Raw genomic sequence first — 12360 nt, 5'->3', positions numbered from 1 at the left:
TACTCTCTTAGAAAGTTCGTATACTCTCTTAGAAAGTTCATACCCTCTCTTAAAAAGTTCGTACCATCTCTTAGAAAGTTCATATCATATCTTAGAAAGTTTGTACCCTCTCCTAGAAGTTCGTACCATCTCTTACAATATTCGTACCATCTTTTACAATGTTCGTACCATCTCTTAGAAAGTTTGTACCCTCTCTTACAATGTTCGTATCCTATCTTAGAAAGTTCGTATCATCTCTTAGAAAGTTCGTACCCTCTCTTAGAAAGTTCGTACTCTCTCTTAGAAAGGTCGTACCCTCTCTTAGAAAGTTCATACCATCTCTTAGAAAGTTTGTACCCTATCTTAGAAATTTCGTATATTCTCTTAGAAAGTTCGTACCATCTTTTACAAAGTTCGTATCCTATCTTAAAAAGTTCGTATCTTCTATTAGAAAGTTCATACACTCTCTTACAAAATATTGATGACAATTTCATAACAAATGACTAAATGTTCTCAATTTGATTAATAATAACTCAGAAAGAAATTAAAAAATCTAGATGTTATAAATCATTACATATTTAAATGTCATTTAACATGACATTTCTACCTACAATAAATTATATGTAAATGGAAAAAAAAAAAAAAATCAAATGTTACCTTTTAATACTTGTAATTACTTAACATCCTTCAAGACATATATAGCTTCATCTTCAAATTTAATCTATGAACAAAAAAAAATTTATATAAAAATATTGATAACAATTTGATAACAAAATTTTATAATAAACTCATAAAAAATTCTAAAATCATTATTTAACATCACATTTCTTCCTACAACAATTATATTTGGATAAAAAAATATCAAATATTACCTTTGACACTTGTAATCACTTGAAATCCTTCATCTTCTTCACATAATACAAATTTTAAATTCTCTCTCAAAAAGTTTTAAACTTGATCTTGAAATTTGATTCATCAAAATATATCTTACATATTTGTAATTTGGTAGTTAAAATTATTTAATTTTCATATTAAATTACTATCCTTTTTTTTATATATGAATAATGAAAGTATAAGAGTTGTTGGTAGGATTTTCTTTTTTTAGATAGAGTTAGGTAATGCATTAAATAACAAATTATATTTGATATTTAATAATAAATTATAAAAAAATTATAATATTTAGATACATATAAAATGTATGTAATTATTTCTCATCAATAAATCATTTTTATCGGTTTGATAAATTTTATAAATTTTTTAATGATATATACTTTACACATCATTTTTTTTTATTGGGGTAAAAAATGTGGGTAGTACCCCCGAAACGAAGAGTGGGTACATAGAACAACCCAAATTCAAAATATCTTTTGACCCAGGGGTAAACTCGCTCGATTTTAGTGCCCACTGACGAGGTCAATTTCAGGTTTCCTGTTTGGGAGGTGGTGGGTTCATGGTGTACCATTTTTTGGTACCTCCAGATAGTAATAAAATATAGTACCAAAGGATTATATAATATTAAATGGCTTTCTGCATTCGAATTCAACTTGCGGGCTGCTAGACAAATGGTATAAGACAAATATACACCTTGTATTCCTTGAAGCTTTGTGGAAAAGAATCTGGACCACTTGATACTCTAGGTCGAGTTTAAAACAAAAGAGGAAATTTTAATATTGTTTATGGTTATTTTTCCTTATAAATAAAAAAAATAAAATAATTTTATAAATATATTTGTAAACGAATATATTTATTATTTATAAAACCACGACATCAGGAGCTTTAACCCAAAATAGTGCGTTTAAAAAAAAAATTCCAAAAAATAAAGTTATTTTCAAAATAATGTCCGATCTAATGCGTTTGTGCCACATAAGCTGTCATGTCATAAAACCGTAGTTGGTGACTACGGTTTTATTTTTCTAGAGTGCTTAGAAACCGTAGTTACCAACCACGGTTTTAACTTTAAGTTTAAAGTCGTAGTTGGTGACTATGGCTTTGATTTTTTTTTAAAATGGTCAAAGTCGTAGTCACCAACTGCGGTTTTGACTTTATATATATTTATATATAACTTTAATTTTTTTAATAAAAATATTATATTATTTTGATTTTAAATATACTTATTTCATTATTTTAAAATAATAATATATGAAATTAAATAATTGATATTTTAAATTTGATATAAATATTTTTTAAAATTTTATTAAAATAATATACTCTATATTTAATATAAATATATTTAGTTAATTATATTTAAATATAAATAAAATATAATAAATTATGAAAGCCTATTAAAAAACAAATAATATAAATTATTATATTAATTAATAATTTTTTATATACTATATGTCAGTGGTATATAATGTCACATGTATATAAGTTCAATTAAGTTTAAAATTTATCATATTTTAATTTAAGTTCATAATATTATATCGATATGATAATAATTTATTTATATATTTAAATAAATATGCTAAATTTTAAACTTAAATTAAACTTATATATATATATATATATATATATATATATATATATATATATGTGTGTGTGTGTGCGCGTGCGTGATATTATATACTACTTACATATAATATATAAAAAAATTATTAATTAATATAATAATTTATATTATTTTTTCTCCAAATAGTCATTTATAATTTATTTATTTTAAATAAACATAATTTATTATATTTTATTTATATTTAATTTTAATTAAATAATTATATTTATATTAAATATAATGTCAATTGTTTTAATAAAATTTATTTATATATTTAAATAAAAATGTGATAAATTTTAAACTTAAATTATATATATGTGTGTGTGTGTGAGAGGTATTATATACCACTTATATATAATATATAAAAAATTATTAATTAATATAATAATTTATATTATTTTTTTATTTTTCTAAATAGGCCTTTATAATTTATTTATTTTAAATAAATATAATTTATTATATTTTTATTTTAATTAATTAATTAATTATATTTATATTAAATATAGTGCCTATTGTTTTAATAAAATTTAAAAATATATTTTTATATCAAATTAAAAATATCAATTATTTAATTTCGTATATTATTATTTTTAAAATAATGAAATAAGTATATTTAAAATCAAAATAATATAATATTTTATTAAAAAAATTAAAGTTATATATAAATATATATAAAGTTAAAACCACAGTTGGTGACTACGGCTTTGACTATTTAAAAAAAAAGTCAAAACCGTAGTCACCAACTACAGTTTTAAACTTAAAGTTAAAACTATGGTTTGTAACTACGGTTTCTAACTACTTTAGAAAAATAAAACCGTAGTCACCAATTACGGTTTTATGATATGACAGTTTATGTGGCACAAACGCATTAGATCGGACATTATTTTGAAAACAACTTTATTTTTTGAAATTTTTTTTTAAAACGCACTATTTTGGGTCAAAGCTCCGACGTCAGCCCTACGAGAAGTTCTAAAGTGTGTGCCAAATAGTTGATGCTGCTGACCTTCCTTTTTTTTTTTTTTTATTCCCTATCCCTCTGTTTATACATATATGTACAATTTTCCTCCCTTTTCCCAACAACCAAACGCGGGGAAATGTTCAACAAGACCCGAATAAAGAAAAATCCAGCCCTAACCCGCCCAATAAACGAATGATTTTTTATTTTTTGGGAATATATATAAATATATTTGTGAAATCCCAAGCTGCTTGCCAACTTGAGGGTTCAGAGCAAGATTAAAACCTACATAGGACAAATTTTCATTTTCTTTCTTTTCTTGCCTCTTTGGTTTTGTTTTGTTTCATTTAAAGCCTCGATTCAATAACAAAACCCAGAGCAAAACCAGTGAATTAGAAAGCAGAGAGTAAGAAGCAACTCAACATGATGATTATTACTTATGAGCATAAAGGATAAGCTTCAACTATTTTCATGGCTTGAGTTAACAAGTTTATCGACATGATTAATAAGCATAAACATATTCAAAACCATTTTCCAGCCTACTTATAGAGTGCTGCATCAGATAACCTGGGAGTGGGAATTGCCACCAGAGGCACCTTCTTCTTCAAAACAATTCCAAACTTCTCCGAAAGATCTAATTTGCCCTCTGGTAATTTCCAATGGAAAGAATGCAACAGCGTTGCCAGGGAAAACATCGTCATTCTCTCTGCCATTGCTATACCTGCACATATTCTTCTCCCTGAACCAAACGGAAAATAACTGAAGTCATTTCCACTGTAGTCCCATGCCCCCCTCAAAAACCTCTCTGGATCAAACTCCATTGGGTTTTTCCAGATGGAAGGGTCCCTATGAATCGCCCATACGTTAACAAACACACGAGCCCCCTTTGGAATGGAAAAACCTCCGACAATGCAGGGTTCACTTGGGCAGTGAGGGACTAATAGTGGGAGTGCTGGGTGCAGGCGCAGAGTCTCTTTCATCACTGCATATAAATACGGTAGTTTTTGGATGTGAGACTCTTCTACTATGTTATCTTTGCCGACCACCGCCTCCAATTCTTGTTCCACTTTTTTCATCACTTCTGGTTTGTTCATGATCTCAGCCATTGCAAATTCAACTGTGTTGGAGGTCGTATCTGTTCCACCCACCACCATATCCTGTGCGCATATTACAATAACAATGACATCAATCTAATCCTAAAAGAAAAAGCACGTGAAAATATAAAATTGCCCTCATTTTATTCGATTTCTAATCTTAATAATCTTCCACTTCAAATTTATCTACAAACGTCGCCCTTGAAGAGCGACCATCCATGGCTGCTGCAACAACTTGCAGCATTCATGGCCCCCCACTCATGACTGTCGGTTCGGGTTCTTCTTCTTCCTACTTCAAATTCATAAAAAGAGTAAATAAATAAACCTGAAGTGACAGCCAACGGCCATGGTTTCTTCTTTTGGCATTATAAAAACAATCTCCCTGTTTTTTCACCAATAATTTAACTAGAGCTGGTTTTGTAACTGAGAAAGTGAAGAAGAAAATTTAAACTATTAGTTCTTCATTTTCTCTTGTTTTATGCAAACCCCAGAAATATTGACACTCAGAATATAACCTGAACGGTTTGAAGTACTGCTTGACCAGTGAGAAAATAGAAGAAAAAGGGAACGAGAAAAGAATAGAGGAGTTGGATTGCTCAAACCTTAACTCACCCCAGCATAAACCTAAATTTGAACTCAACAGAAGAAAAGGAAAAGGAAGTAAAACACAAGGAGGAACTAATTAAAAACAAAAGAGAATAAAGGGAGAGGAAGATACCATGAGAAGGGCCTTTAGGTGAGTCATGGTGAAAAGCGTTTTGGAATCTCCTTCATCCTTGAGCTTCAACAGATAGTGTAGAAAATCCTTTCCTCCTCCGTTTCCACCTTCTTTATCCATCTCCATCCTTTGTTCAATTATTGAATTGAAAATCCCATCAAACCTCAGTGCTAATCCCTTCATCTGTTTCTTTATGCCCTGCAAATCAAATCGGGCCAGACTCGAATAAAAATCAGATATGTTTGGCTTCCCCAACAGCTCCGTCATCTCCGTCACTACTTGCCTGAACTCCGCTCCAAGGCTTGTCCTCTCTTCACCCTTCACCGTCCCACCCCACAACATGCTTGTTATCACGTTCAGAACCGTCAAAAACGTTTGCTCCCCGATGTTCACCGGCGACCCCGCCTGACTGTACAAGTGACTGACCGTCTGACGGATCTCACGATGGCGGAGGGCGTAGACGGAGTCGAGAGTGGTGCTGCTAAGCATCTCGCGCACACACACCTTTCTTAGCATCCTCCACTCCGGCCCGTACGGGGTCCACACTATGTCGGAGCCTCCGTACGCCGCCTCGAGGGCCGCCTCTGGCACGTCGCGGTTGGCGAAGGTGACGTCCTGGACTTTGAGCACTTCGCGGGTTAGCGCTGGTGAGCTCACCACCACGCCAACCTTGGACCCGAGACGAAGCTGCAGGATTGGGCCATAGATGCGGGCGAGGTCAGCGAAGTAGGAGTGGAGCTCCGGGTCCAGGAACAGGAGGTGACCGAGAAGAGGCAGCCCGCGCGGCCCCGGAGGCGGTGGTGCGGCAGCCTGCTTCTTGATGAAAACCCATGCGCACCAATAGATGGCAAGGAAGATTAAGGCTAAAGCGAGGGTCACTCGCGTAAGTTCGTCGCTGCTGTTACTGCTTTCCCACCACAACGACCATTCTCTAGATGATGTTAGTTTCCTGAGAAAATGTAAGATGGGTTTCATGGTGTATGAGTATTGGGCACGTAGATATCTTTAAGATGGCAGTGATACAGTGCTATCCTGTGGCAGTGGTTACTAATTGCCAACGCTAGCCTCCATTTATAGCTTGCCGGAGAATCCAATTTGTCATATAGTACCGGTTGGAACGGGGACATTTCTTAACTTGGGTTGTTGAGCCGAAATAGCTAAACGTAGGCCCATAAATGTACAATTTTATGAATGAAATTTGAGAAAATTGAAATTTGAGTTTAAAAACATAATGTCTTTTGGTAATAACTAAATCAGTCTAGAATGATCATGTTAGTTTAAATTTTAAAAATAAATTATTTAATAAACGAATTTTAGTCAAATAATATTTAATGTGTTGAATTTTTTAACGATTTTATTAATTTTAGTCAAGTAAATATGTAAATATATTCGTATTGTTGGACATATATGATTACAAGTAAAAATGTAAATATATCCTTCAAGCCCTTGAGGGTGTTCTCTATTGCTTTCCATTCATGTGCATTTTCTCAAAGTCATGACCTCTATTTCTTTATTATGTTTGGATACAATAGGAATCTAGCCTAATAGATGTCCACTGGTGAGTCATGTCAATCAAAATCTCCTATCTAACTCAAAATAAAAGCATTCATTCAGTGATACGGATAAATGAACTATCATACCCGATGTGCTAGGATAGATGATGGGACCTCACTTTCATGCCAACATTTATCTCTTCATGACTTTCTTATAAGTAATTAGGAGCGACTTAGGGAACCTAATTGGGCTTAGTGCATCTTGGTAATGGACTGATATGTTTGCCCCACACATCATCAAGTATGTATGTAGGCTAGTTTGAGAGCCTTGGTTTAGTAGTTAAAGTTGGAGCCTACAGAATCGAGATTAGCCTAAATATTGTTGAAACTTGTTTCAACTAAATAGACTACTTGTCGAGACACATATGGCTTTTCGTGCATATATATGTATCTAATATATCACTTAATTAATTAATTAATTAATTAATATATATATATATATATATATATATATATATATATATATAATGCATTATATGCCTTGCAGACATTCTTTTGCATGTGTGTAAGAATGTGTAAATATGGTGTTGTTATACGTATATGGTTACAAGTAAATATGTAAATATATTCGTATTGTTGTACGTATATGATTACAAGTAAAAATGTAAATATATATATCCTTCAAGCCCTTGAGGGTGTTCTTTATTGCTTTCCCTTCAGGTGCATTTTTTCAAAGTCATGACTTCTATTTCTTTATTATGTTTGGATACAACAGGAATCTAGCCTAATAGATGTCCATTGGTGAGTCATGTCAATCAAAATCTCCTATCTAAATCAAAATAAAAGCATTCATTTAGCGATATAGATAAAGGAACTATCATACCCGATGTGCTAGGATAGATGATGAGACCTCACTTTCATGCCAACATTTATCTCTTCATGACTTTCTTATAAGTAACTAGGAGCAGCTTAGGGAACCTAATTGGGCTTAGTGCATCTTGGTAATGGACTGATATGTTTGCCCCACACATCATCAAGTATGTATGTAGGCTAGTTTGAGAGCCTTGGTTTAGTGGTTAAAGTTGGGGCTTACAGAATCGAGATTAGCCTAAATATTGTTGAAACTTGTTTCAACTAAATAGACTACTTGTCGAGACACATATGGCTTTTCGTGCATATAGATGTCTCTAATATATCACTTAATTAATATATATAAAAAAATGCATTATATGTCTTGCAAACATTCTTTTGCCTGTGTGCAAGAATATGTAAATATGGTGTTGTTATACGTATATGGTTACAAGTAAATATGTAAATATATTCGTATTGTTGTACGTATATGATTACAAGTAAAAATGTAAATATATCCTTCAAGCCCTTGAGGGTGTTCTTTATTGCTTTCCCTTCATGTGCATTTTCTCAAAGTCATGACCTCTATTTCTTTATTATGTTTGGATACAATAGGAATCCAGCCTAATTGATGTCCACTGGTGAGTCATGTCAATCAAAATCTCTTATCTAACTCAAAATAAAAGCATTCATTCAGTGATATGGATAAAGGAACAATCATACCTGATGTGCTAGGATAGATGATGGGACTTCACTTCCATGCCAACATTTATCTCTTCATGCCTTTCTTATAAGTAATTAGGAGCGGCTTAGGGAACCTAATTGGGCTTAGTGCATCTTGGTAAGGGACTGATATGTTTGCCCCACACATCATCAAGTATGTATGTAGACTAGTTCGAGAGCCTTGGTTTAGTGGTTAAAGTTGGGGCCTATAGAATCAAGATTAGCCTAAATATTGTTGAAACTTGTTTCAACTAAATAAACTACTTGTCGAGACACATATGGCTTTTCATGCATATATATGTCTCTAATATATCACTTAATTAATATATATATAAAAAATGCACTATATGCCTTGCACAAATTCTTTTACCTGTGTGCAAGAATGTGTAAATATGGTGTTGTTATATGTATATGATTACAAGTAAATATGTAAATATATTCGTATTGTTGTATGTATATGATTACAAGTAAAAATGTAAATATATCCTTCAAGCCCTTGAGGGTGTTCTCTATTGTTTTCCATTCATATGCATTTTCTCACAGTCATGACCTCTATTTCTTTATTATGTTTGGATACAACAGGAATCTAGCCTAATAGATGTCCACTGGTGAGTCATGTCAATCAAAATCTCCTATCTAACTCAAAATAAAAGCATTAATTCAATGATACGGATAAAGGAACTATCATACCCGATGTGCTAGGATAGATTATGGGACCTCACTTCCATGCCAACATTTATCTCTTCCTGTCTTTCTTATAAGTAATTAGGAGCGGCTTAGGGAACCTAATTGGGCTTAGTGCATCTTGGTAATGGACTGATATGTTTGCCCCACACATCATCAAGTATGTACGTAGGCTAGTTTGAGAGCCTTGGTTTAGTGGTTAAAGTTGGGGCTTACAGAATTGAGATTAGCCTAAATATTGTTGAAGCTTGTTTCAACTAAATAGACTACTTGTCGAGACACATATGACTTTTCGTGCATATATATGTCTCTAATATATCACTTAATATATATATATATATATATATATATATAAATGCATTATATGCCTTGTACACATTCTTTTGCTTAAACCAAATGAGAAATAGTTGAAGTTATTGCCACTATAATCTTACATGCCACTCAAACTCCAATGGGTTTTCCCAAATGGAAGGGTCTCAATGAATTACCCACGTACACGTTAACAAAGATTCGAACCCCCTTTGGAATGGTATAACCTCGAACAACGCATGTTTCACTTGGGCAATGCGGAACCATTAGAGAGGGGTGCAACCGCATAGCCTCTTTCATCACTGTAAATAAATATGGTAATTTATAAATGTGAGACTCTTCTGCTATGCTATCCTTGCCAACTACCACCTCCAATTCTTGTTGTGCCTTCTTCATCACTTCTGCTTTGTTCATCATGTCAGCAATGGCAAATTTAAGTCTATTAGATGTGTTGTCAGTTCCGCCCACCACCATGTCTTGTGCATCTGTGACAACAAGAATGATCTAAATGTGATAAGAGTAATGCCATATTGTTTTTAATATATCCTATTCAATAATTCAAAAGGTAGATGAAAGTGGAAAAGTACCAGCAAGGCCTTGACATGGGCCATTTTTAACAGCGTCTTAGAATCTCTTTCATCCTTGAGATTCAATAGAAACTGCAAAAATCCTTCCCTGCTTTGCCTTCTATGCTCCACTTTCTTTATCCATCTTCACCATTTGTGCAATTATTGGATCGAACACCCCATCAAGCTTCATAGCCAATGCAAAACTTTCACTTTGACAATTACTTGGGACATTTTAGAATCACCCATGAACACTTTTTCCTTTCTTTCCTTTATAATGGTATAAGAAGTGAATGCACATATGTTTCCACATGTGTCTTATAGCTCTAAAGTCTACACACCCGGTCCTTTACACTAGTGACCATGCTCATCTCAAAGAATACTATAACAGCAATCATCTTTGTTTCTGTCAAGTTTGCTTTGGGGTTCGATTTTTCATATCTCTTCTTATAGTAACACTAAGTTATATGATAGTCTAACTTACCACAAACAAAGTCATTACCCACCTTTTTTATAGTTTGGTTTTAAACTTTATTTGTTGTGTTGGTTTGGTCTTAAAGTTTTGCTTTTTGGCCTTATTATTTTTGGATCTAGGTTTTCTTCTACCACAAGAGTTTTGGAGGATAGTTCTTTGGTTTTTTCTACTTTGCCCCTATTTATGTTCTATTCCTTAATCTAAATATAAATTATGAGATCTTATAGGGATATTTGTTTTCTTTTATGCTTCATGTCATTTTTATAATCTTTCTAGGAATCTCTAGTGGTATCTTAATCAAGTACCCAACCACAAAAGATTCAAGTAGTTCTATGTAGTCATTAGTTAAGTCTTTAATTAGCAAGTGGTAGTCATAAATTTGAGATGATACATCTTTGTCCTTGATTATTTAGAATTTTTTAATATTCTTTATGACATATTACTGGGTTCCTAAATCTTCCAAAACTTATTGTTTATTCATAGCATCCCAAATGTCTTTGGCCATCTTGTATTGATAAAAGACATTAAATAGCTCATTTGAAGAGTATGCTAAGGATGACAATATCTAACTTATTTTCAATTTCCTAGGTAGGCAAAATTTCATAATTATCCTCAAATTTTGCGTCAGTCAAAACATGTTTCAAGATCACAACATCAATTGCAAAAATACCCTTTCCTACTATCTCTTAAATAATATCCTACTAAAAGGATCAATCTTAAAGGTATTAAGAAGAGTGTGAATTAAGGAAGTCTACATAAATTGGCTCTACTTTAAGATTATTGGTTCATGAATGTGTCTAAAACTTGAAACTTATAGAAAGTTAACCAAGCCCAAAACATAATAAATAAGAGACTTAAGGGCATTGAGTTAGAATAGTGGTTAAGTCACATGACACAGTATTATCCTTAAAGTAGATTCACCTCCTTAAGGTATCAACTTCAATGCAGTGGAGAATCAATGTCCTACCTCCAAGATTCAATAGTCAAAGACCTTACCTTAGGTGCACTTTGTTGGCAAGGTATAATACAACTTATAACACTTATTCGAATTTCCTCCAATTGAAATAGAAGGGGTTGCAATAAGAAGGTTGCAACACAGAATCGAATGATAATAGTAGCATCAGACAAAAGAATACTTGATGCAACAATGGTAGACAAAGATGCTCGGTTATTAGTTACAACAACAATTCGATTATTAGCTATAAGGAATAAGCACAAGGTGGCGAGGAATGCTAGGTATAGGGAAGGAGCATAGGGATGGTAAGGAATGCTAGGTGCAAGGAAAAAGCACAAAAAAAAAAAAAAAAAAAAAGCTAGAAAGAGATCGCAAAAAGAGAAAGAGAAATCATAGAGAATACATGAATAAGATACTTTGATGGGAGGGCCAACTTATTGGTAGATACTCTTTGAGGGTCAAAACAATAATAAAGGTGGAACAATCATAAAAAAAAAAAAAAAAAAAAAATAGGGTTGTAAATAGGTTTAAATAGTATAAAATAAATAAATGAAAATTAAATCAATTAATTCCACTCGTTACAAACATCTACTTGATTTCAAAATGCAAAAAATTGAATGAAAAAACTACAATGAAAGATTGAAGATTTAGTCTCAAAACTAAATAAATGAAATTTAGTTTTCGATCACTTTGCAAAAAATTATTAGACACGCATTAAAGGTTTTCCATATCATACCATCTGAAATCCAAAAGGGCTTAAACCTCCTAAATTCAAATGGGCTTAAAAATGCGTTTAATAATGATTGTAGGAAGTGTTTATAATATTTATAATAGTTAAAAAAATAAAAAATTTTAAATATTAAAGATGGTAGAAATACTTCCTAAAATTACTATCAAATACACGTTAAAAAAAAAAAAAATTAAGTATTAAAAATTATAAAAATACTTCTTAAAATCACTACCAAACACATTATAAACCTCGGAGCCGGTTTTTTTCTTCCCGCCACAAGTCTACTAAGGGAATTGAAAACAATATAAACCCAAAAAGTCATTCCTTGCCAATATGGGATTG

The 12360-nt window shown here is 32.2% G+C and overlaps 1 protein-coding gene across 1 annotated transcript; it reads right to left on the bottom strand.

The window, feature by feature from the left end:
• Positions 1-3829: 3829 nt before the first annotated feature.
• On the bottom strand, positions 3830-6281 carry LOC117928247 (flavonoid 3'-monooxygenase CYP75B137-like). Its single transcript, XM_034848164.1, has 2 exons — positions 5235-6281; positions 3830-4579 (listed from the first exon to the last, which is right to left on the bottom strand). The coding sequence occupies exons 1-2, from the start codon at positions 6207-6209 to the stop codon at positions 3962-3964; spliced, it is 1593 nt and encodes a 530-aa protein (XP_034704055.1). The 5' UTR covers positions 6210-6281; the 3' UTR covers positions 3830-3961.
• Positions 6282-12360: the final 6079 nt, after the last annotated feature.

Source organism: Vitis riparia, chromosome 2, assembly GCF_004353265.1.
Source record: "Vitis riparia cultivar Riparia Gloire de Montpellier isolate 1030 chromosome 2, EGFV_Vit.rip_1.0, whole genome shotgun sequence".
In the NCBI taxonomy this organism is placed as follows: domain Eukaryota; kingdom Viridiplantae; phylum Streptophyta; class Magnoliopsida; order Vitales; family Vitaceae; genus Vitis; species Vitis riparia.
The sequence above is the reverse complement of the archived record's forward strand: the minus strand, read 5'-3'. Positions and strand labels throughout refer to the sequence as shown.